The sequence below is a fragment of the Scleropages formosus genome, chromosome 13, assembly GCF_900964775.1.
Source record: "Scleropages formosus chromosome 13, fSclFor1.1, whole genome shotgun sequence".
Lineage (NCBI taxonomy): Eukaryota > Metazoa > Chordata > Actinopteri > Osteoglossiformes > Osteoglossidae > Scleropages > Scleropages formosus.
In genome coordinates, this window is record NC_041818.1 from 23,815,853 (window position 1) to 23,842,455 (window position 26,603).

General features: G+C 50.9%; 1 protein-coding gene across 3 annotated transcripts in view; it reads right to left on the reverse strand.

Annotated features, from left to right (window-relative positions):
* Positions 1-26,603, reverse strand: part of diaph2 (diaphanous-related formin 2) — a 313,996-nt gene that overhangs the window by 72,129 nt on the left and 215,264 nt on the right. For all 3 annotated transcript variants that reach the window (XM_029257260.1, XM_029257258.1, XM_029257259.1), the window contains exon 26: positions 645-769. In XM_029257260.1, coding sequence (XP_029113093.1) covers positions 645-769 — 125 coding nt within the window. The remainder of the gene's footprint in view (positions 1-644; positions 770-26,603) is intronic.

Consider the following 26,603-nt stretch of genomic DNA (forward strand, 5'->3'; position numbering starts at 1 on the left):
AAAAAGGTCTCCAATAAATCTCTGCTCTGGGTAAATAAACCAAAAGGGGGCGGTGAGAAGACAGACGCCTTTGGCGTGAGCGGAGAGCATATGGAACACTTCCTTCCCGAGAAATGACCGACTGCAGAGGGCATCTCGCAATTAATGGCTCTCATGTTTCCTTAATAATGACAGTGGCTCTTGCAAGGGAAAGGGGGGGAACCAGACATTGTGCACATTACACCGCGGTAAAACCGCATTAATCATTCCGGTGTAACACGGTGTGCGGAGCAATTCCCGGGTGCTGTGGTGTCGCACCATCACACGGAAATTAGTGTGTCTCAGCTGCAGTTTACACACACAGTGCTGCTGAATCTGAAGAGGGAAGGTCCTCTGATCAGCCTCAGGAAGAGGGCAGATTGTGTGTGTGTGTGTGTGCGCGCGCACCTGCGCATGAGCAGCCGAGAGTAAACAGCTGCAGGTTAAACCCACAGTTGGGCAGAAGATGCGTCTTAACCACCTCTGTACAAGATGTTCATCCTTCAGTGAGCAATGTGAAACCTGAGAGGACCTGGGACTGGGTGGGGTTGCAACAGGTGGAGTTCTAACTTAGCGGCGACAAGGCCAGGCACAGGGAAAGGGGTGTAAAATGATGTAAAGGATATGGACATCTTCTCCACAAACTTATCGTGCTCCTCCTCCGTCTTGGGGAAGTTCTTGATGTCATTCTCCAGCCGCTGGATGTGCCTCTCCATCGAGTCCAGATTGGCCTTCAAGATCTGCGCCGACACTGAGGAGGAAAAGAAACAAGATGAGGAGGCAGGGCAAGCGAGCGGTTCAAGAGACGCCTGCATCGAACCCCACGCTGAGCCCCAGTCAGCAGGGCACAGTCAATGAAGGAAGCTGTGACCACTATGCGGTGTGCTTGTGTGGGGGGCTACAGAGGGAAAGATTAGATGTGAAGCATGGTGAGCACGGTCCAGCCATCACCGGGCGGCGGCCTGTATCCTGAAAGCAACGATGGCTGATAACGGAGGGCTGTCTCTTGCCTCGGCCCTGGACAGCCGCCAAGTCCCGATACCGTTTGACTGAGGATGCTGCCTCGACGCCGCGCGGTCAGGCAAAAGCTGTGAGCTTGGGGGGAGAGGGGGTTAGGCTGCTCTTATGTTCAACCTGAACAGCTCTAGCAAACATCTACACGCAGTCATTACTACGTTTTACCTTAGGCTCCGGCGCTCACACATCTGAACGGATGCATCCGGTAAACAAATAAAAGCAATACTGGACTCGGTTGATCTTTCCAAAACTCTCTTCTCAGAGGTGGGACTTGGCGCTCAACAAAAGTTGCAGTAAATGATCCAATATTACTGTTATTACAAGTACAGTTCATTATACAGTGTGGCAGCTGAGGAGAGGCAAACAAAAGCTACCAACAGCAAAGAAAAGGGGTAAAAAAAAAAAACCTGGGGGATTCAAGTGCCAATGCCCCTCCCCCCCGGGCACTCTAATGTTTTTATTCATCGAATAGAGTGGTCATAAGGTTCATAATGCCTAATTTGCGGAAACACACACTCACGCACACAATTTGGTGCTTCTGGTCCCTAAAGAGACTCTCACATCCTTACTATGATCCAACTGGAGGCATACCATGGCGGCACTGCTGCCACACACTGTGTTTGACACGGTCGTCTCTGTGCAGGCATCTCCAGAAGCTCATGCTGCCTCACTAGGGTCTAATGGAGATGTGCGGTTGAATCGGGTTCGACGCGCATCCTCCGTCCCCCTGGGCCTTCATTACTACAGCGCTGCTTACCGCGAGGGTGAGGGCCACGCTGGCGTCTCTCCATCGCACGCGGCACCCGGACGAGGAGAGGAGGAGAGTACAAAAGAACGAGTCCCGTTTCGTCACATTTCCCTTTGAGCTTGAATTTCTAGGACAAGGCAAATTAAACTAATGACTTCTGCCAGAGAGAAGTGTTTGTGCGAGTTAATGACGTACGCGTATACACACTCCCACACGAAGCTGTACATCTGAACTTCAACAGCAGCTTTGGATCCAGGACGATTAAAGCCTCAAATAAGAGCATCGGTTGAACTGTGTGTGTCATTGTGCGTTACTGAGACGAGAACGCCGAGCTGGACCCGTCTTTATCGGTTTCTATCTACAGGAAACGCACTCCAGGATACGGAGCGAAGCAGACTCTCTCAGGAGTGTTTACCTCCTGGAAATTAAAGAAAACGGCAAAAGTTATAAAGCGAGACAACACCAACTCCCAAATCCTGCCTTTAAAGGGAAGTTGTCACCTCTGTGCTGCTGAGTCACATGTTCAGCAGATAAAACGCTTCTCCTTTATAGTTACAGTACAGTTTTTTGGTGTTAATATTTCTGACGCGGGGGTGCGGTGGCGCAGTGGGTTGGACCGGGTCCTGTTCTCCGGTGGGTCTGGGGTTCGAGTCCCGCTTTGGGTGCCTTGCGACGGACTGGCGTCCCGTCCCGGGTGTATCCCCTCCCCTTCCGGCCTTATGCCCTGTGTTGCCGGGTTAGGCTCCGGTCCCCCACGACCCCGTATGGGACAAGCGGGTCAGAAAGTGTGTGTGTATTTCTGATGCCTCCTCTGGTGCCTTCGAGCTTTAAACTTCCATCTTAACACTGGCTGGAGCTGCAGATGGTCTCTGCTACAGTGTAAACGACAGTGAAGGAAAGTGGAGCATTAAAGGCTCCTTGCGAACATCTCACACACACACACACACACACCTTTGTGTATGTTTTGTACGTTCCAAACTGGCATTACTGAAACACAGGCATAATAATGACAATCATCGCTGAAAGTTAGTGAAGTGTGTTATCGTGCTCGTGCTTGAGCCAGCACAGGTGAGATAGTGTGTGTGTGGAAGGGGTTAGGGAGGCCAGGTTTGGGCAATGATCGTTTACCATATTAGGATTCAGATTTATTGTCATAACCTTCTCTCTCCCCAAGCCACATTTATTTTACAAGACATAATTAAGATATGTTTGCATGATTCAGAGCCCTGGCGAGGTGTATGACAAATTAAGACGTCTTTGCTTTGCGGAGGGGGGTATCTGGGGGGGAACAGGGTTAAAAAAAAAAAAAAAAAAAAAAAGAGAAAGAAAGAAAGAAAGGCATTAAGTGATATTACAAGGCGCACCGGCTGTCATTAGGAAGGGTTCATTAGCTTGGGCACCGACTGCACTTCGGCACCTTCTGCCCGAAGACGAGAGCGGCGTGGCCAAGGGTCTGATCGCGTCGCGCATTTAATCACTTGTGAAACGAGCGTGGGGCTCTGGGGGGTCCCGGAGCACAGCCTGGCCCTCCCCAGGTCCGCAGGCCTCGCGCGGCACCGGCCACAGCTCATTGGCTAAACCGGGAGCCGTGACGTAAGCCCACAAACGAGGGCCGCCGAGGCTGGCGGATCGGCGGGAGAGGGTCAGCAAGAGGTCGACCGAGCCAGGTAGGGAAAGTGTGGGTGCGACCTGGTCGCATCTCCATCTCCGGATGGTTTGGATGCGGTGCTGGAGAAGAACTATGGGAGTGCGACAGCGCGGGAATGCGAAAGCACGGCAGAACGGGATTACCGGAGTACGGAAGTGCGGAAGCGCTGCGGAACGGGAGGCTGGGAGTGCCACACGCTGCTCCTCCAGCACATATCGGGCAGAAGCAACAAAGGCTTCAGTGCCGCCGCCGTCTCCTTATTTACCAGCATCTGGGATCCGGCGGCACCGCACACAAAGGCACTTTGAGTGTACAGCTACGGAACAAATGAGCCATTTTACAGTACATGTGCGCTAAAACGTGGTGGGATAAATTAAAAAAAGAAATAAAAAGTGACAAGCCCGCTCTCTGGGTGATACATTTCCTTTTTAGATGATTGACTTGCAATTCAATTTGTTTTGCGCTTGATGACTCTCAACAGAAGGCTTAAAAAACACACACAAAACATATTTGAATTTCTTTGTGCGCCACGTTTCTGTCAAAGTGAAATGAAGTTTTGTTTTTTTTTTTTTTTGTTTAGTTTTACAAATTTAACAAAAATAAAGTGGCAAATAAACAATTAATTGCCTGTTTGTCAGCAGTTGTTTAAAAATAGTATTATCGGCAAAAACCAAGCAGTACACATTCCGCGCTAATTTCAATCAGGACGAGGGAGAAAAACAGAATAAATCCAAACTTTAAACAGAATGAATGGGCCATAATTATAATTCACCATCAACGACATGTTAATCAGATGAAAAAATAAAATAAATCCCCTTTACATTCGCTCCATTTATTATTTTAATTTGTATCTCTCTGAAATCCCTCTTCCAGCAAAGCAGTCTTAATTAAAGCCAGACTGGAGCGCTATTTGTTGATTTTCAGGATTTATCAATCAGAACCTTAAGGTTAAAATATGTTCATGGAAAAATTCTCATCGAGGCAAAAATGGTCCATATTTCAATCCCCACAAATAAACCAAAGAATAAGTCTCAATCCCTTAAAGAGGACTAATGGACTTTTAAGCGCCGTTAATGACAGTGACGGAGAACACAAACTGTCACCTGGAAATAATGATAGATGTTGATTGCTGAGCTTAATGAAATTTTCACTGTGCTACACATAAAATCAAAAGAAGGATTTTATTATTAAAAACAATATTCATAATCAAAACTTAATGCATAAATACTGGAACAGTGGCTGCTGTTTTTCAGACATTAATTATAAACACGTGCAAACATATGAGCTATGATTATGATGATACCGATTGTTATTATTAGTAGTAGGAATAATAGTAATAATAGGAATAATAATAATAATAATAATAATAATAATGTTACTTTATTACAACGGCAAACGATAAACTGTACAATGATTTCCTCGTTTACACAGCTTGATAATTTTAATGAAACAATTTTTTACAGTTCAGGGTAAGCACCTCCCCCAAGAGCACCACAATGAGAGCGAAGCCCCGATTCAAAACGACGACTCTAACCGGTATGCCACCTGCTGGTCCCGTGCGTATGTACAAAAACGAACAGGTTGAACACTGAGGATGATTGCTCTCATTTTTGTGTCCACACTTCCAGGAGAATTTCCACTCGGGCTTTCTTCACCTCTGAATGTTTCTCACGATCACACGGTCTCTCAAATAAGTACCTAAGTAAGTAAGTAAGTAAATAAATAAATAAATAGATCCAGAGCCTCCGACAACACTTCTGCTAAACAAGTCAATATTTTCGGAGAGCAGGGAAGGAAAAAACGATACAAGCTCACTATAATAAAGAGCTATGACGCAGTGTAGAGCCGATATAACGTGCACTTTCATACACTGTCATAAGTGAGTCTGCGTTGTAATGAGTTTCCGCTTTTAACGAAAGTTGAACAAACTCTGACTCTAGAAACAGAGTGAGTAAGTCGTGAAGACTGGGGGTGCCGGTGGACAGCTGCGAGCAGGAAGAAGCGCACACGGCCCGTGTGCCCTCGCGCCTCCTCCTCTCTGCTCCTAGAGAGGCCCATCAGGCCGCTCGTACTTCATCTATTATTATCGCTTTTTATTTCTCACGAAGCACTGTCCTCCGTCATAAAGATAAACCAGATCTGGAGTCTCACGATTAAGACCACTTCCCGATCCCTGTGAGGATCACATCCCGCGGTGGCTGCATCTGCACAGACGAGCCTCGCTGGCGTTTGGGACCCTCAGTCCGGCTGCCAGATGCGCGTCACCTTCATCCCGCTGACGGCCGCCTGTTTCTGCCGACGATCCGGTGCGGGAGGCAGCGCCTCCTTCGGGTTGTGAATGCAGCTGGCGAGAGCGTTTGGCCGAGCGTCCACCCCCCCACTTCCTCTCGGGCCCCGAAACAGGGTCCGTGTTCCCAACGCCGCTATTCATTCGAGACGCCAGACGTTGGCGGGAGACGGCAGACAGTGCGACAGGTGCCGATAAGAATTCAAAGGTGAGAAATAAAAGAGGGGAAACAAAGAAAGGAGGTAAGATCCACAAGGAGAGGTCTGCTGCGAGACGCTCAAACAAAACACAAAGGCCTGAGAGACCCAATGAGACAAAACAGACAGGGAAAGCAGCGGTTTGTCTGCCATGCCAGGCGTGCTTCGGGGGATTGCGCTGCTCTTGGCAGCCGGCGGAGCCCTGAGCCAAATGAGAGTCCATTACACTTTATTTGGACGCATAGAAAGCTGTGCACTGACCTGACATGACAGCGAGCTCAGGGGATTGTGGGAAATCTGGCCATAAGATGCCGGTGAAAGCGGAGAGTATGAGATTCGTGGGAGTTCGATTCTACTGCATGACCATGACTTTTACCTCACAAATGCGGTCCTGAAGCTGAGAGCAGCGTCTTCCTGGTGAGGCCCAGGTGCAGCACACGGGTGTGTATCTCTGAGGAGACGCGTCCGTGTGGAGGTGAGGTGAGGTGAGGACCAGCCTCTCGTGTCAAAGCCAGCCCACGCGACCTGACCGGCATGGGGTGCCATCTGGACCCGGAGTGACCGCGGTCCCCTGCTGCCCAACCGTACCCCTTACCGCCAGTGAAGTGGACGGAGCCAGTCACGCAAAGGAGGAATGCAACTGCAACAGCAGAGAGTGGTGTGTTGGATCCACCTCCTCAAAGAACCCTGCTTCAATTCCTCTCTTGCTGGAGTACCCTTACTCAATGATTGTATTACCCAACTACCCAGTGGAATAAATGGGTTAATAACAGGAAAGTCTCTACAAAATGTTGTGTGTCACAGCAAAGTACGTACAAAAAGTATCTCATCAGTAAAGTGACTGGGAGACAATTGTGTACTGAAGAAATAAACAAGCAGTTTGTCCGTGGGACGCTGGCGAGTAAACGTACACTTTTCGCCCTGCCATCGAGCCAGTGTGAGCCACGCCCCTTTTTACAGGCTCCGCCCACTTGAGCACGTTCATATTTGCGAGCAGAAATGACACTGCAGCAAATGACAAAACATGTACAAACACGGTATAAATGTATGCATAATTGTGTCCGGAAGTGATCTGCACGTGCAAACAAATGTTTCATTGTAAAATTTAATTTATATGTTCCCATGAGAAGAATGTAAAACAGCAGAACTGCTTTACTCCGAAAGAGCGTGTTTTTATATTAACATCTCTAAGACATCTACTGCACCCGCCTTTACTTTCCAGTCTGAGAAGAGCTACTTAAGGTACATTTTGTAAAACGGAAAGAAACATGGCGGCTGCGGCTCTGTAATTAACACCTGACTTTGTGATGATCTACTTACTCCTTGTTATCGCCATCACACCGCCACAAGGACTAAGGCAACTTGCGGAACATACAGGAAATGAGCAAAGACGAGTATAAAAAAGCGTCGGAGCTCGGAGTCTCTGAACTTTGTGAGCAATGCAAGGGGAACATAAGGGGAAGGACACTCGTGGTCCACAGGCTCCTCTCTCCTCACCCGTTCAGGGTGCCCGAAGTGAAGTTCACACACAAGGCACTTGGCAGCAGGAACCCCCTTCCCCCCCCCAAACCGTGCACACTACAAATATACCACGGTGGTCAGCACACTGCATTCACGCGGTTCAAGACTCTTCCCTTACACCTCCGAGATCCTTTTACTCACGTAACGAGGAGGACTTTCAACCCTTAACTGACGGTTCGGGGGAAACTTGGGAATCAAGAGAAGAGAAAAGATGAAAAGGACAGGACAAAGAGCGAGGCAGTACCGCGGTAACGACCACTTGGCTGCTGTTTTACAGTGCCTTGTCTGCTAAAACGCCATAAGTGTTCCATTCGCCGGAGGTACAACAATACACACCGACATTAGGGCGGTCCACGGAGGCACGGAGGTGGGGGGGGGCTTTCTCACATAAACCACTGCTTTTATTGTCACGCCACAAGCTCACTAGTCTACAGTTTTATAAAAATCAATCCATGTTGCAACGACGTTTAGGAGCCACAAAGAATGGAAGTAAAAGGAAAGAAAGATAAATAAAGTGCAGAGGAGTAAGAAGCTTCCTGCCCGACATGTCCAATTCGCTCCAGACGCCTTTCTATTAGAGCCAAAGCCAGCGGAGGTGGGGACACTGGGACCCCCAAGGGCTTTTCAGGAGGGGCACCGGACTCCTTTTTAATCAAAATTCCCAGCATGTGCTAAAAGTAGTCAAAGTACTACACTTCTGTCCTGCTTGGATTCCAGTCGTGTGAGAAGAAACGCCAAAACACGGTGAAATGGTGGTTAAAAACAGCGTGGCGTCCTGTACGCCGTGACAGAGGGAGCTGTCGTTACCCTGTGAGACTCGGCATCTGGGCCCTGGGCTCTACAGGTTCGAACCCGTGTAGTATCTGCTGAGGGCTGCTTTAGAGCAATGGTCGCTGGTGTGGGATGGTGGCTTCCCCGCTGTAATCCTGCAGAGAGGAGCTGTCTGGGTTTTACCACGCTGAGCGCACCTGCTGCGTCCCGCTGGCCACTGGGCGCCACGAGAACTGTTGCCGCGTGACCGTGACCCACCGAGGACCAGTGATAACCCTCACTGCATCACTGAATAGGGAAATTAAGGAGCCAAGCGTGCGTGTGCGCGCACACAGACACACACGCGGACTCTAGACAAAGAAGAGGCATTTAATTGCCTGCAAGGACATCCGTCGGCGGGCGCATGCCGTTACAAGCGGTCCCGCTGGAGGCTGCGCACACTGTTTGGTTTCCATGGTAACGCTTGGCCTCCTAAGGCAGTGCTTTTTCCATGTGAAAATTCGCTCCTCTGGCCTTATTTATGCTCGCCGGCGAACTGGCCCCTCTGCCTCAATCTCAATCAAACCACTGACAGATGTTGCTCTCCGCCGACAGGCCCGCACCATTTTTCTCGATTTAAGGAGGTGCCTGTCCGCCACAGGCCTTCGCACGAGGCTCTTAGCCCGGAATGCCCTCGCTGTGCCGCGCCCCCCTCCCAGCTCGCAGCTCCACAACTCCCCCTGCGGAGAGCCACCCCGGGTGGGAACAAGTGCCCTTTCATGGCCCTGTTTACAGGAAGCACCCGTTAATTGAGCGGAAACCTCGGCGACGAGGCGATGCAGCCGTGACTCACCGCGCACCGCCGTCGAGGCTCCTCGCCCCCCACCTCTTTTAAAAATGCGCTTATGGCCAATCAACTGATTGCGCCGAGAAATTAGCACCCGCTGCGCCGCCTCCCTCGGTGTCCCGGTGGCACTTTCACTAACTTCCCCCATCAGAGGATGGCGGCTTTGTCCTGCCGCGCCGAGTACAAAAGATAATAACACATCACTTTTGTTTTCCGCACCTCACCGGTAGACGAACCAGCGCTGCCTTTTGCCGTCTGTCGCAGTGTCAACGCGGCACTATGGGGAGCGAAAGATCCCATCATGTGAGCAAATGGCTCAGCTGCGTCGGGTTGATAACAATCACAAGTAAAGGTAAATATTTACCTCTAAACGCACCAAACACGTATCCTACCTGTTGTAGGACGGGTAACAAAACACTCACACGATGTGTGGATCTGATATCTGTACAATATCTGTCTGTCGCTTGTTTCTTCATCTGTTCATTCATTCATTCATTCATTCACCCACCCACCAGTGACCAGTGTAGGGTCACGGTGGTTAGGAGTCTATCCCCCTCAGGGCACGAGGCAAGGTACACCCTGGACAAGACAATCAGGCATACTCACACACTCACACACACACCGCTCACCTTTTTAGAGTCACACAGCTTGGAGCTGAGGGTGGAAACCAGAGCACCTGGCGGAAACCCAGACGAAAACCTTCAAACTGCACACGGACTGAGCTTGACTGAAAGCCACCTTTGAACCCACAACCCAGAAGCTGCAAGGCACCAATGTTGCCCGGGAAACGTATGTGTTGTAGGAAACCTCCTGCACCCACACAGCGTCTCAGTCACGTATCCTTGTTTCCACGAGTGAGTGTCAACGTACAGAGCATGAGCATGGTATCTATCCCGGAAACCCCTACCTGCTCCTACCAGTGTCACGCTGGCCTCAACGATTCAGACCTGTGGCGCAAAGCAGCCCTGCGCCAGACCGCTGGACGGGTCACTGAATGGATCGCAAATAGACGACACAAAGACCTGCTTTGGGAAGACAAAAAAGTCCCGCGCAGGTAATCAGCGAGGCCTTGTGAAGACGGCCTCCCAGACGGGCACTCAAAGCTCCTTTGTCCTCCGTGAACTCCTGAGCGGCGCCGGAACCGGACGCCGTGGGCCGACCCGCAAAACGGGGTCATTTTCATCAGTGTGGACAGAGGAGGGGAGCCCCGTTCGTCCCGAGTTCCAAGAGGTGCGGCCTACCTGGGCCACCGCCTCTTCGTCCCTCGCATTGGTTGGCGAAGGGGCTCGGAAGACGGCCAGCCAGCAGCTCCGTGATCGATGCGACAACAACGGGACAGAAGTAGGGCGCGGTGCAGAGCGGCAAACACACACCCCTGCGACCAGCGCCTCTGGACAGAGAATGATCACAGCGCGACCAGGCAGGGCGCCGCAATTAATAAACATTATCATCAGGGTGCTGCGGCACAAATGATAAACGGGGGAAGTAAATTCCAGAGAGCGGCGGGACGCCCAGACAGTGAGCTGTGGGACCCAACAAACGGCTGTCTCTCTTTCTTGCCTTTTCAAAGGGTCTTCTTCCGTCTGCTTTTTCTCGACTCAGAGGGCCTCTCTGCACCAAAAGGGACAACGGGCCACCGCCGCTCCCACCGACACACCTCTGACCGTTTTCACCACTCCTTAGTAACCACCCCTCCCTGATCGGCGATTAATGGTGGGTTTGAGGCGAACACAATCTTTTCATCGGAGGACAGAGCGGCCGAGGAACAGGCGCATAGCGTCGCTTCCGTCATCGCCAGCCTACGGCCTGCTGAGACCTGGAGAAGGTGCCGAAATGTCTCACGCCGCTTGGCGAAATCAGAGCGACAGGGTGGGAGGGGAAGGTGGGGGCGCTCTGCACGCCTAGGTGCGTGTTAGGTGTGTGTGGGGGAGGATCGAGGACAGGAGCCGCCGGGCTTCGGTTGCTTCCTTCCACGGGTTTGTCGAGCGCCGCCGGGAGAAGGAGTTAAATGTGAGCCAGACCGGCAGTCATGAAAGTAGTCCAGGCCTCGAACTACCCTGCTCCTGTACCGCGGTGTTCCTGATCTTGCACCAAACAGATTTCCTTTACCTTAGTATGCAGTATTATTAAAGAAAAGTTAGTCACTGTGGAGAATCTCCTCTGGGCAAAAGCACAAGCTAAGCAAGTAAACCAGGAAATAATTTTTGATCCTGAAATTACACCAAATTGAAGACTAACTGGAACAACAATAACTCCGAAGAGAGGGGAAAAAAAAAAATAGCGCGTCAGGTGTGTAAGACACACGCGAGTCACTGGAACGACGGCGCGGGCCGAAATGTGATTGAATCGGAGGACATGCACCGGAGAAGCAGTAATCGGTGTAAACATAAAAACAAGCAATAAAGCCAAAGCACTGGAGTAAAATACGCCGTGAGGATAAGAGATATTGTAATGCAATAATACTGAAAGACGGTCTATTTCTAATTAGGGCCTCGCCGTACACCAGCATGTCCCCAAGTAATTGAGTTCACTCGCTGTGCAGAGCAGCTCATTTTATTACACTGTGTAATAAATTGAAGATCCTATCTATATAATCTTTATTACTATTAAATCTCCTCGGGCTACAATGGCTCAGCAGTGGTCATGAGAGATCTGATAAGTCTGGCCTAAATCTCTTCTGTCATATGGCCTGTAAAGTAAAATTCCGCCATCGGTGCACCTCCATTTGTGCGCGTGCGTGTGCGTTTTGATGTTGACCAGGGAAATAAGCACACGCACATACGTGTCGTCCTGGAGGATGCCCGTGTCCGTTATCTGCACTGCACCATGGAAACGTGACCTTCTTGGAGCGGCCGAGAGACACGCGTCAGGATTTCTGAGTACGGCGCCCCCTGCTCGCAGCAGCAAAGCCAGTCCCGCAATATTTGTATTCCTTACGCAGTACTGTTGGAGCAAATCAACGATCGCTGTGTAACACCCGCCCTCCCGTCCCAATGTGCAGACACACGGGTGCGTGTTGTGTAAAACCCGTGTGCTGCTTAGGAACGCATCCACGATGCTCTCCCTCTCTCTCTCTCTCTCTCTCTCTCTCTCTCTTTACGTCGCTCAAGTCCGGGTGGGGCCGCGCTCCACCATCGATCGTGCCGCGGCGCCCGTCCGCCCCTCGCCGTGCATCCACAGTCGCCGCAGAGACGGTACAGCCGGCATTACTGCAGCTATAAAGGGTCGCGTCCACCGCGGGCAATCCTTAAACTCATCAACACTTTAATGAGGCCTTCAAAGTGGAAGATAAATCTGCTGCCTGCTTGTCCTCATCGAGCCGCCGCCCCCCCCAACCTTTCGGAGCTACCGAAGACTGTAAGATGAGGGAGGCCCCCCTCGGAGGACTACGCTGCTACAGAATATGTAGAATACAACCTGTTCCATTAATAAGTTAATTCCTCTGACAAGGCTGCACTTGCAACGGAACAAAGAGTCGGTATTAAATCGCCGCGGCGAGACTTAAACCCTCGGTGCGCTTTCCGAGCTTCCTGCCGTCAGAGGGTGCGAATCGCAGGAGAGGGACCTGAAAATGCGGTGCGCGTTGGAGGACGGGCTCCTTCCCGCCAGACCTCCGCGAGAAGCCGCTCCGACAGCACGGCGCGCGAGCACTCCTTGCTTTTATCGACTGATCGCATTTTCTTTTTCGCTTTTTAAAAGTACCCGTGGAAAGAGTGAAGAAGACAAACAAGAAGACAGAAGGGAGAAATAGAGAGCGCGGCGCAAAGCTATCATTATGAGCACCCCTAGCCTTTCCCGTGCGCCTGGCCAACCTGTCATCGGCAGGCAGTTGTTACCGAAGCAGCGCGGGCACAAGGAGCCGTGGAAATTGGGTTCCTTTAAGTGTCAAGCCCATACGACTTGTCAACACGCGGAACATCTTTCACACACACATTTAGCTTCCCGGTACGTCCCCAGGCAGGAATAATAGGTGTGTGTGTGTGTGTGTGTGTGTGTGTGTGTGTGTTTATACACTTTTATCATTACTGGCACCCTTCCAGCACATCCCCCCTGGCTGTGACTTTGTGCCTGTACGTAGAAACTAAATGCAGTTATTACAGGTCAGCTGTGTTTGCGTTCGCCTACTCTAATGTATCAGGAAGACAGTGTGTGTCGCCACGGTCCTTTGGGGCGTGTTAACAGCATTACTGAGGAACAAACCCCGGACGGCACTTTTGTTCTTGCGCGGCCGGCGGCCCCGAGTGTCGCTCGCATCACATCGCCGTTTCTCCACGTGGACCTTTCGCAAGCGGGACGAGAACGGAGGAAACGGCTGCAGATTTCCCGTCAGCTGCTCTTCACCCGTCAGTCATTCAGTCACGCTGTATAACGCACACATGCACGCACGCAATGCCGGAGACACGACCGGAACACGCGTTCCCGGCCGATCGCACGCGTGTACGCAAACTGTGTGCCTGCACGCTCACGCTGAGCGTGTTAGACCCTTAAAAAAATCTGCGGTAAACAAGTACGGGTTAGAAAATAACAGCGTTTTTGAAGGGTTGTAAACTGTGCTGTAAATGACTGACAAAAGTGATTGCATGCTGTGCTCCTGCAAAAAGGTTGTGGAGAGTCACCGCTTTGCTAAAAACCTTTTTCCCCTCCTTTTTTTTTTGCCCCGTTAAAATCAAATGGCTATTAAAACCATTAAGCGCTTTACTAGGGGTTTCGTTTTAACTTTAATGTGTTTGCTTCCTTCCCTTCGCCTGGCCCCGGTGTGCCGGGCCTCCGCGGTGAAACGGTGAGGTTCTGCTTCGGCCCGGTTGCGGGTCAAGGTGCACGGCGGCGAGCGAGTCTCTCTCGCCCCGGGGAGCGCGTGCCCGATATAGCCGCGTAAAGAGCTACCTGAGTCGAGACCTGAAGAAGGTCAAGCATCCATTAGATTAGAAACAGCTCTGACCTACTCTTAAAAAAGAGGGAAAAAACAACTAAAAGCCCCTTCATCAACAAGCTTTCGCTGAAGATAAAAGCAGGACATCACAAGATGTTTCTCTGGCTGTGGAGCCTCGGCCTCTTTCTTCGTGAGTAATTGTAGGGTATAATAGCCCCACTAGGACGCGACATGGATGTGTACGCGCACGGCCGGGCCCGCACACGTGACTGCTTGACCAGAAACACTTATTAGGAACACGCACGCGCGTCTCTCTCCAGTCTTCCTGCTCCTCTGCGAGACGAGCCACGTCCGAGCCCACGGACGCCTAGGAATGTCGCGCACCTTTCACATGGAACACGTTCTTATGGCGCTATGAGTGACGATGACAAAGGGAGAGAACGTCACCATCTGCCTGGTACACCACCTCTGAGTTTTAACTATTTTTTTTGTACCACATCCTATACCATAACTATCATCATCATCATTTCACTTCAGATTAATTAGAATTTCACTGCCACTTCATCTAAGGAAGCTTCCAGTTTTAGGATTTTACACTAAGCCATTTTTACCGATTTACCGTTTATAGCGCTCGCTGATTTTTTCCTGCATCAGTTCAAGTACCTCGACCAAGAGTGCTAGAACAGGAGGATGGGTTCACACCAGGGTCTTTGAGTCGCAAGGTGACGCCTCTAACCAGTAGGCCACTTGCTCACCCACTATATTCTGTTTGTCTCCACATACCGTGGCTATAAGATGATCTGAGAAGTGTATCCGGCAGCATGCAAAACAGGTCAGTGATGCAGCCAAGCGCCCCGGTCACGGTTCGACTATAGACAGAGGTTCGGAGAAGCTCCGAGGCCAAGGCTCCCTTGCGCGGCACCTTCAGAAGTCATTAGCTCCAGGCTCCCATTCTTCAGGCCGTCTGCCTGGCAGTTCTCATCAGCAGCTCAAGGCCTCTCTACTCCACCGTGTGCGGGAGTGTGGCTCCGGGCTGTTAGGAGAAGTAGGGGGGAAAAAAAAACTACACCCGCAGCCATTCGTTTAAAAGTATTCCAATGACAATGTGTGTGTCTCCTCCCATTCTCATTATGATCGTTTCAGAAGCACTCAATTACAGGAAGAAGTGGAGGCACACATTCTCCCCCAATGTGTCTCGTTTACACATCTTTCATTTAAACCCAAGACAGCGGAGCTCAGGCTATATACGCGTGTATGTTGGCGCATGGACTAATTTTTTTGTTTGTGTTTCGGAAGCCAGCGAGAGGGAGGGGCCACAGACGGCAGCGGCAACTCCCCTCATTGGGGAGGCACATGGGAACAGCCCCTGGGCTATGAGGACTCGCACAGAGAATGTGATGAAAAGCAGAAACAGCATCTCACAAATGAGTGGCATGCTGGATTTCGACACGGAACCCAAGCTAAAAATCTCAGACAGGGTTCAAGTGAGGACAGCGCAGGGAAGTCTGGGATTTTCTTCAGCAGCATCATGCCCTATGCAGATACCAGGCACGACAGAAATAGGCAGTTGGGTGTACAGGACAGAGTACGGGGGAGGAGATACCAGGAATGACCCTGATGTGCTCCCAGCACCGACCCAGAGGAACACACTCCACGGTAACTCCTGTGGTAACTCATGGTAACTCCTCTAGCGTGGCGCCCCTAGCTCTTCTCGAGCTTGGCTTACCTTCCAGTCCCTTAACCGACTCGGACTTGTTCCTCGGTGCCGTGCCCATGCGGCCGACTCGCCCTTGCCAGGGCTTAAGCCACAGAACATCTGTGTAACAGGCACGCACGCATAGCCTTCGGCAGCGAGGTAAAACAGGCCTGGGATAGCTTCAAGGAGAAGATCCAGATAAATAAAACATGAGTGATAATCATCATAAATAAAACATGAGCGATATTGCTAAACGGGAAAAAGAAGGATAAAATGCAGAGCAAGTGGAACTATTTCTCTGTGAGAGCGCACCCTTAATGACAGCGCTGCGCCACGGTGCTTCGCATTCCGATGTTCGGGACAGCGAGCCTTTGACGGCTCCTCCGGCTCGGCGTCGCTCCCACAAACGAGGCGAGCGCTCGGATAAGGCACGGGCAGAGGGGCAGCATCCAGCGTTCTCAACACGATGGCTAAAATCAATAACGACAGCCGCCATCACGCCTTCTTTGACGACAGTAATATAACATGATTAATCAGGCAGTATCAATTCTTCCCCTCCTTGCGTTTTCAATTAAAATCACTTCCTTGATTTTAAGAGGTCAACTTTGCTTCAACCTTCGGCGGCACGACTCCTTGTAAAACATGGCGCCCGTCAGCAGTTCGTCTGGAACCCCACAGCGTCTGGAACGCACCGCGCTGATCAGCATTCAGGCGACCCGGCAGCGAGTCCCAATTCCGCTCCTCAATTTCACATGCAAATACGGTTGCCGCTCATTTGAATATATTTGAATATGGATCACAATGAAGCCAGTTTGTATCACAGGGCCCAACGATGTGGGGGGAGGGGTCGAATGCAAATGAGCGAGGTGCGTAGGAAAGGTCACAGCTGAGAGAGGGAACTTTTTAAAATGCTCCAAACTCACATGATGCCCCTGTCACAAACTGAAGGGGAAATCTGGCACAGGTTTCAAAACGAGACCTTTGGTGAAAGGCACAGAGCCGATCCCTCAGCTCAACAGTACGGGGCGTGCTGTGCTTCCGGGGTCCGGCTGCCGAAGAACCAAGAGCCTTTTTGGAAGAGGAAAAGGAAAATAGAGGAAAAAAAAAGTGACTTTTATTTATACATTTAAAAAAAAAAAAAAAACGCGCATACAGACACATGGACATGTTACAGTCACGAGGATCCAACCACAGCACACACTAGTCGCAGGGAGCACCGGAACGCCTAGGGAGCCCTGCTTTTCCCCTCCCGCTGTGTCCGCAGTCCCTGAGGGACCGACCTACATCAATAAGGTGTGGTCCAGATGACCGCGGTAAATTCCTTCTCCACTGTTACCAGCACATGGGTTAAATCATGCGTCACAGAAATGATGGTACACACACTCTAATTTGCAGGATAATGAGAACAGGTCCGAAAAATGTGTGGTTGGGGTAGGGGCGGGTTTGACAATGATCCCCCCTCACATCGGCATGCACTACCCTAGTCCCAGGGGGGCTGTAAAGCTCAATTAAGGCTGCTTGAACCACCTCATCAGGTTGGACTTGTACATGATATACTGACACTGTCGATGACTAAAAAAATAAACCGATCCAATTTGCTGTCAGGATCAATTTACGCCAGACATGATGCACTGACAGTGAGGGAAGCCGTAAAGATGCTCATCTCGGTGCTCTCGCCAAGTCTCTGTATCCAGACGCTGCTCAAGGTGGTGGTCATGACACGCAGGGAGGGGAGAAACCAACACTAGCTGTCGAGACCGAGGGCACAAGCTTCAGGTTACAAGTAGCTCTCCTTAACTGCTGTGCCACCCACTGTCAGAGTCACTGCACTGCTGAGCCCGCTGGGAGAAGCAGGGCTTTGCGTAACGTCTTTCCGTTCTTTGCTCGATATCCGCTGTCCGCATGGACCGCGGGGACGGGAGAAAGGCACGGAATGACAGCTTTGATGAGGACCTGCTACGCCCTGCTGCCGGTTTGAGAAATGCCACCCGGCCGGTCCCAAATTTTTCAAATGACACATACTGTCGGCACACCAAAGGTCAAAGGCGGCTCGAGGAGCAAGAGCTTATTGATATCGGCAGCTAAACACGAGAGCTGGGATTTGAAGCTGGCGGCCATCTGTTTAGCGCTCGCTGGGAAACGTGCGTCGAGTTGGAGGTGAGTTCTTTGTCATGTCAGCTGTGTGGGGGGGACCCCACCACCTAAACAACCTAAACCACCTCCCACCACCACAGCAGCATGGCCACTGGGTCCGCATCGGGCTCTGCGCTCGCATCTCGGAGGGTTTCAAGCGCATTAATCAGCCAGCAGTTTGAGAACATTAATTTCCTTGCTCTTGAATCAAAAATGACATCTTCACGACAGCGAATGAACGGACTTCAAACAATTCTAAAAACGACGTTGGATGAGCGCCGCTCGCTGCAAAATGTGCTTCAGCTGTAGCCAAGGGGATTTAAGGCCAAAGAGAAGCGCGCGCGCACACACACAGACACACACACACCGCTCGGGCCATCTCTGGCGTTACCTGTCCACGCCTCCCACCTGGCGATCGCTCGGAGCCCGTTGCCGTGGCGCTACAATGAGAGCTTATCTCTGCCATGCAGGTATCACACGGTGGAAAACTCAATTTCCTGCACATATGTACAACAAATCTCTCTGGCGATCGCGTTCCCTGCCTGTCAGTGTCGGCAAAGTGTCCCTGCTGGAGGTGCATCCCAACCCCCCTCCCAGGAACCGTTCCCACCTGTTTCTCCCTGCTTGCCAGGTATGGGCGAGGACGACACGAGCTCGTGTCAGGTCGGTGAACGCTCAACTTAAGGCGCGTGCCCGGAGGCCCCACCCTGGGGTTCAGTGGCATGCTGGAAGCGAGTGAGCGCGCACCACTGCTTGCAGGCGGATTTCAGAAAGAACATGGCACCAAGGTCCAAAGAGGAAATGTGGCAGGATGTCCTTGATGGATCTTGAGGCCCTTGCTGGAAAGGGTCACACGGTCCCCATATTCCTGCCGCCCGCTGCTTTTTGTTACAACACGCCAGTGCTTCACGACTATTGCGAAACACAGAGTCCCTCACACACACGGCACGTGAGTGATAAGTTGGGGGCGGGGGCTGGACACCATGCCCTGAGCCCCCAACAGGACAAAAGAAAGTAAGTGGCGAGTACCCAAAGGTCAACGTGCTGCTGCTCACACCGCTTCAGAAAGACCCCTCCGGGCAGGAGAAGAGCCCCAGTTCCATGGGCACCGCGTCCCTGCGTGATCCAGACCCTCGGAGGCTGCGTGAAGACACCGACACACGAGTGGTCATGCTATTGCACCGCTCCAATCAGATGGGGGTGTGTGGGAGCGCACAAAACACCAAATTGCTGAGTTAAAAAAGCCAGCTGACAAAATAAGGTGGAATTGAAGCTGTCAACTGTTATTTTTCCATCTCGCTCAGAGGCTGAGGAGAGATGGCAGCAATTCTGTGTGTCCTCGTGAATAACCAGGTGCGCGTCTCCGGCGTCCACACGCACCATGTCCCACGCTCCCTCGTGAGCCAAACGGAGCGCTCAACACACTTCGATCGCGCTCGCTGCCCCAGAGCAACCATGTACTGATTTCTTGAAGTTTCCGCCAATGTCCAGGCTCCCGACCGCAGGCAGCGTCCTACTAAAGGCTCACTTAGACACTTGCGCCTGGGAAACTAATCCACGGAAAAGAGAAAATATGATCTTAACTAAAATACTTTGAAGGACCGCATGCGAACCTATTGCTGAACCGTGAAAGCGCCTCTTCGTCCGAACCCGTCACACCATGCCGTTCCATCACACACAACCCAATTACTTTCCTAACTTTGGCAGCGGCTGCTTAGCAGCTCTCCACCACAGAAAGCAATTACCATGCAGCGGCGGTCCGAAGAACGAGCCTATTCGTTTAGGCAGGCCCCGGTGCCGCCCCCTAAGCCTCCCATCAATCAATCAATCAATCAAACAATCAAAACCTGTCCCTGGCTATGCCCTTCATTTTCCCTGCAAAATGAACCAATTTCGCCACGGTGAGAGGCAGCTCTGCAGATATCGCCAGCGGGAGAGGAGCACGAGGAGGGAGGCTGGAGGGGCCCTGCCAGGCGGGTAAGGTGGGATGGGGCAGGGCAGGGCAGGGCAGGGCGGGGTGGGGCAGGTTAGGGCGGGGCAAGGAGGAGACCAAGGCATGCGCGTGGGATTCAATGGGCATGCGGACAGCTGGGAGCAAAGAGTGACTCTGGTGCAAACGTGGTGCTCAAACCAGAGGAAGATGCTGGGGGTGAGGGGGTTAATAAAAGGAAGATGGCAACTGAAGAGCAAGAGAAAACTCCTCCGTTCCCCACACGATTTTCTCCCTTGGGCTCGTTGTTGCTTCGGAACCGGAGTTGTGCTTCTGCGCCTGCGTCTCGCTCTCTGTATTCCACGTTACCAGCACTGCGAGGAAACGGCGTGAAGGCAGCTGTACTCACAGCTCTGTGTTTTCAGGTCATCAGCAATGATTACCTGTTATCAAGTGGCTAACAAATTCCACTTGTGTTTGAATTTCATTTGCAGCACGTTGCCGGAGGACTGCGACACGGCATTAGAGCAACAACCAACTGCGGTTTGCCGTCGACGGGAGTGGCACAGATTCGGCTGATGGGTGGGTTAGCGAACCAGAGTCTAGACACACCCGCTCTTTGATTTGCGTGCCGTCCCAAAACTCCTCGGCACCGTTTGGAAGAACTTTGGGCTGTTTGACGTGGCCCGTCCGTCCGGTTCCTTATTTGCCTATTACCACAGAAGATGTCAAAACAAGATCCCCCGGTGAAGGCTCTTCAACCAAGAGGAGGTCCAATGTTTTATTCTCTTCAACTTCGCTTCAGATCTGTCCCGTGCAGCCGCCAACAGGCCAAGTCGTTCTCCGCATCTGATGTGCTGCGGTATGAACGTACCTGCGGTGCAGGTGCAAAAATGGCAAAGCGCTTTCCCATGTTCTGAAGCCATTTCCGCCCCGGGTGGTGTCGGTCTGGACGGAGGAGGTGCCACAGGTGGTGCCGTTTTACGCAGTTGCTCCAGTGGACCTTGTGTACGGTTGACAGGGGATCGTGACGCACAGCTCGCCTTCGTTCTCTCTTCCTGCCCATAGCGTGAGGCAGCTCTCGTGTGCCCTCCTTCGAGAAGTCACTCCCAGGAGTACCCCATGACAGTGACGCCCCCTGCAGGTGGAGCGCTGTGCTGCAAAGGTTTTCTCAAAGAGCGCCTCCGTCTCCAGTCAGGTGGCACTCGCTTATCAAGCAAATTACAGGCAGCGAAACGATCAAAACAAAGTGGAAAACCCAGGGAGGACGGCACAGGGATGACAAGGAGACGCAAACGCACTTGTGACTGATGTTTACGGAGTGAACCCCCAACCCCCCCCACCTCCTCTACACCCCCACACGCAGCCCATAGGTTTCCTTCGCTTTAATTTCCGAACAAACTCAGCAAAGTTCGCCGGGGGCTGGGCGGCTCCACGCACGAGACCAGCGCTGCGCTTCGCTTCTTCTCCTGCCTGTTTTGTTCTCCTTTTAAGGCAGCGTCCCCGCATGGTCCCCCTGACACCACTTCTCTGAGCTTTGTCACATCAAGCAAACGGAGAACGGCACGACTCGAAAGCAGCTCATTTTGTTTGCGCCGCTGCGCTCTGCAGCCGGGGGTGTGTCTGGAAATCATCTCGCCTAGCAACTGGCACTACGTGACAGCTTCGGCCCCTTCCAGTTTAAATACACTCAAGAGTTAAAACAGGAGCTGTGTACAAAATGCAAAGAAACACGTGCACGCAAGAAAACAAAAATTGGCACTGATATGGAGGGTCTTCGCTCTCGAGACGAAAAACAGCATAAGCTAACAACACATTCTTTTGTGGGGATAGTTGCATTTCAGCAATGATGAGGACAGAGTCGTACCACGTCTAAGGTATCAAACCTGGTAGGATGGCTGTCTGGGCCCACTGGCGGTGAGGTACAAGGGTGGATGGGAACCGTAGACAGCGGTCAACTGTGACGGTGCATATTTTGACTCCAGCAAGCAGTGTCATTCTCATTTCACGCCACGTTGTCAACGTCCACAGATATCCGCTGTAGGAGAGCGAAACACACTCACTCCAGCTGTGCCGATGTGCCTCCTCAGAGGTGTTCCTCCACCTTGAGGTGGTAGGGGTGGGGGGGGGGTCCTCCAGCAGCAACCCAACAGAACCCAAAGGCTGCTCTCTGAGACACCTGAGTAAGGTCAAGGACACCTGACATGCTGACCAATACTGCAACTGCCCCTCCTTCGTCTAGCATTCTCTCCCTCTGGGAGACAAAGCGAAGGCGGAGCTCCTGCTTCCCATGACCATTGAATGGGAGGTCAAGGGGTAAGGAGAAACCTTACACGCTCAACTTAAAGGGATTTTTGTGACTTGGAAGTTAGTGTCACGGGTGCGAAAACCTGCAGTGCATGACCCGTGGAACAGCAACTGCCAGGCAGACCGTCAGGCCAGTAGTCAATCCTCCAAGCAAGGCGGCGAACTTGGGTCACTCAACCTTGTCCAGAACGTCATGGTGGAAGCGAATGCAGAAACCGATGGCCTGTCGGGAGCCCGCTGAGACCTGGACACAGATTAGGGTTGCGAGTGACACCCACAGGGCCTGTCAATCTCGCTCGCGAGCAGCAAAAGCATCTGCTCTTAAAGACGAGGAAAGGCAGCACTAAAAATACGTGACCTCAGCTCGCTGTGGTAGAACGAAGGCACTGAGTGATTAAATAATAAATAATACATGGGTCCGACCTGAAAGCCGTCGTGTGAAGGGTGATTGATGCCCAGATACTCGAGGGGCATTTTCACTGTAATGGGCTAAAAGACTTCAACAACGAAAGATGAGTCCAACTCAAACACAGGCTCAATAAAGTCAAGTGTGTTTGTGTGTGTTCTAGTGCAAGAACACATCGCAATCAAACATAAACATGCGTGCTGACTGCATCCCCACACCCCCACTCACTCCTTGGAGGTGAGAACACCGATGACCACCTCTAGGGCTCTCAGACAAGAAGCAGCGAAAGCAGGCTTATGGTTTGTGTAACCATCTCCACAAACGTGCAGTAGCATCAGCTGGCCATAAATAAACCCGGCAGGCTGTCTGTAAAGCAAGCAGTAAAAAGAGAATGAACAAGACAAAAGTAAAAAGAACGGTCATGGAGGCGTGAAAAGCGGCAATCGTGAGCACTTATATTTACACCTAGACTCTGGGACGATGAACGGGGTCAAGCAGAGGCCACTCGTCGCCGGCTGTCTTTCACGGGTGCCTTGGTGACAGTAGCTGCGTTGCCAAGGAGACAAAGATCCCCCTGAAGGAGTGGAGGAGGACTGTCACCCATCTAACATTCTGTGGCCTCGGAATGAAGGAAAAAACAAGCTCAGGGCAGATAAGACGCCCCTGTACGAAGAGTGGACAGAGTCTACCTATGACTTCGTAAAGATGCTCAGCCCAGGAGTTCTTTATGTGCTACCAGCCTGGAGCTCAAGAGCAGAGGTTCACTGGAGCTCTATAGCAGAGACCACTGTATCTCCACAGTAAAGATCACTGGAGCCCTGCAGTAGCTCACAGAGATGGCTAAACTATATTTGGTTGTAGAACATACCAACAGCCCCACACCTGTTATAGCTTTGTGCTATCAATCATTCCAGAGTTAGTGAGGTTGGAGACAGCTGACATGAACCTTCATCCTCAAGGAGAACTGAAAATCATATTGGTCTCATCCAGTATCAGCCTTACAGCCCCTTGCACAATGCAGTTTAAAAATGGACTTGTTTTTGTCCTAAAGGCCAAAGAAACAAATGACCAAGAGTGAATGAAGAGGCTGTGGTCACTCATTTCCCTAACCCTTTGAAAGGAGCAATGCTTGTTATCTCATTCCATCCAAGTGGGCTTCTCATCTTATTGGATATTTTGAAGCTAATTTTTCTTCGTTTTTTTAATTTTGTATAAAACTGTCATTATCACCAAGTTCAACAGTTCAAGTTGTCCAAGGGTTGCTAGGGAAACAGCGCCATTGTTGTCCACTGATTCACAATGACACACAGTCTTTCCTTCTACAAGCTTTTGTTTGGCCTTCTTTCTGAAACAGTTTCAGCCCATAGGCAACGGAAAGATGTTAAGCCTCCATCGAGACATGGGGAAAGAAGACGACCAGATCACAAAGCAATGAAGCAATGAAGTTGACCCGTGTGTCGCTCAGTTCCGCTTCACCACTGCAGAAATCAGAGTTGTCCGTACACATAAGAAACGTCCCTTTGGTCATTGTGTCCGCTAACAGCTATATCCAATTAATGGACGTCAAACATATCCTTTAACTCATTTCCTTGGAACAAACTGCGGGGATCCACCGACAAGATGGTCATTCTCAGCGAAAAATTTAAAGACAGCTCAAGAGCTCAGCATACCCAATGCGGGCACGCACGCACACACACACACACACAGAGAAAAACATGATGCATACACAAAGACACACACACACACAGACTTGGCACTGGTGAATCATCTTTGGCGGGGGGGGGGCATGTTCCCATTTTGGAGTAATATTCAGTTTTCCCTGGTGTCATTTAAATGGAGTGTGTGCAGAGAGCACGCTTCACGGGTCACCGCAGAGCACTTTCAAGGGACCGGGGCCATTCATGCAACGCCCGCTTTGAAACGAACATCAAGAGAAGCACCTGAAGGAAAGGCCGCGCCTGCAAAGCAGCACCCATTGGATGAATGTGGACCGACAGACATATACTGCTCTGTCCACCACTGGTTTAAACTGGTTTCCGAACGATAAGGCAGCATCTCCGCCTAAAAGCACATAAAATCCTTCAGCCAGCAGGACTCCTGTCTGAACATTTAAAAACATAACAGAATATAAACAATACTTTCTTGAGAAAATAGCGCCATTCTGTTTCGGTAATAGAGCAGCAGCACTTGGGCTACAGTATTCAGTGTAAATTTTCCCTGTGGAGCAGTATTTTTATTTGAACCTGCTCCGTTTTGGGACAGCTCTACCTTTGCACAGGAAAACACAGCTGAACTTCGGCTACTCACTAAGTTGTCAGTTGGGGTCAGGAGAAATAGTTTTTTTTTTTTTCCCCCCCCAACTCACCCTTTTTTTATTTTTTAACTTTTCTAAAAGAAAAAGAACAGCAGAACAAAGGTAACTCGACATCATCTCGGAGTGTTCTTTCAGAAATAAACAAATAAATCCTCATGGTATGGCCTAAATATGTCTGGTTTCAAACACGTCTCGGAGCAGCGGAGCGGTCCCGGCGCTGAGATGGGGAACATCGTGTCAGGCTTCTCCCCGCTAAAACCACAGCCAGTTCGGGAGGGAAGGGGGGAAAAAAAGAAAGAAAAAACACACACACACACAAACACACACAGAGACAGACAGAAAGTTCTTCTCGACAGCATTTGCAGCATCTCAACTGTTGAAATCTGACTGGCGATCAAAAAACGTACACACGCAGACTCCCACATTAAAAAGAAAGAAGAAGAGAGAAAAGTGGGCAGAGATCAGGTTTGGGTACAGCGGTTTGTGCTCCCGCTTTTGACTTTATTTGCCTTTAATTTAAGCAACCAAAAATGTCCCTTCAGTGGGAGTACCTCAATAAACGGAGCCCACAGTCTCTTAATCCAGCCGTATTTTGCATGCATGTATGGGAGGCAGAGATAACGGGGGGACGTTTTTCTTTTTTTTTCCTGTTTTTTTTTTTTTTTTTTTTTAATAAAAAAAGAAAATTGAAAGGAATGTAGGGCACATCTCTATGGATTGATCTGAGAGGAGAGTATATTCTTCAGGTGTGACAGCTAGAAATTTACAGGGCAGAAGTAGAGCAGGCCAAAAAGGGAGAGCGATGGATAACTTTTCTTTTCCTTTCTTCACGCGGGGGGGTGACATACAATCCTACATTCCTGTGTAATAAATCCAGAATAAAACAAAACAAAATAGAGGAGAGAAAACAAACGGCATCCATGTGTGGAAAACACGTCAAGCACATGCCAGAGACGTCAGCGTTCATGCGCCGTAGTGAAGGCTTGGCTTCCTCGGAAAAGGGCTTTAAAATGGAGTGTCGTGGGGTTTGGGAAAGGGCATTATGGGAAAACGGCGCGCCTGCCACAATCCTTCTTAGCGAGTCGGCAGAGCGCAGCCCCGCTTCCTTCACGGCTGTACTGTGACTAAGGCCACAGAGTGACTTCAGCCAAGATCTGGACTAAGTCGAGGAGGCAGAGAGGCCGTGGGGTCGGCCCTGTAATCTCGTCGCCTGCGGAGAAATACCCAGAGCCTCGGCAGAGCAAACGCGCCACAATGGCCCCTCTGTCCTTCCTGAGCCCTGTTCCACAGCATAATATGAAGAACCCTTATTTTCCTGCCAGCCAACGCGGAGCTGTGCTTTGTCGGAGTCATCGGATCCGGGGACACGGACAGCGGGTTTCGATGAGCGCCGACATCCATCGTTTTGGCCGAGCGGATAATAACCACACTAATGACGGCATTAATATCCTCCAAGATAAAAGTTTGTCGTCTCTTTCTCTCACTTTCAGACCCCCCCCATTTCCTTCTGTGAGACTCCAAAGTACTTTGCCCTTGGCTGTGCTTTATACTAAATAGATTTATGGGAACATTTCTGTCATATTTCCTCTTCCCCGTTCGTCAAGATGGATCATTGCTGTGCTTCTGATTGAGTGGGATCGCGGTGCAGGGCTTGGCTCTCGCTGTTACCAAAGTTCCAATCTGTCTCCTTAGGGAGATTCGGAAGGGTAAATTAGCCTCTGACACTGCTGGGGGCCTCATGTGCCCAGCGAAGCCTTGTTAAAGAGCGCCGAGACGTTCACAGAGGTGTCCGTTTCAACCAGCCGGAAATGTGGGGTGAAGACAGAAAGACGGAGAAGAGCGAGAAAAATGCGTGGAGACGTAGCTCTGTCAACACTTTCAAACGCCTTTATTTCCCCCCCTTTCTAAGATTAA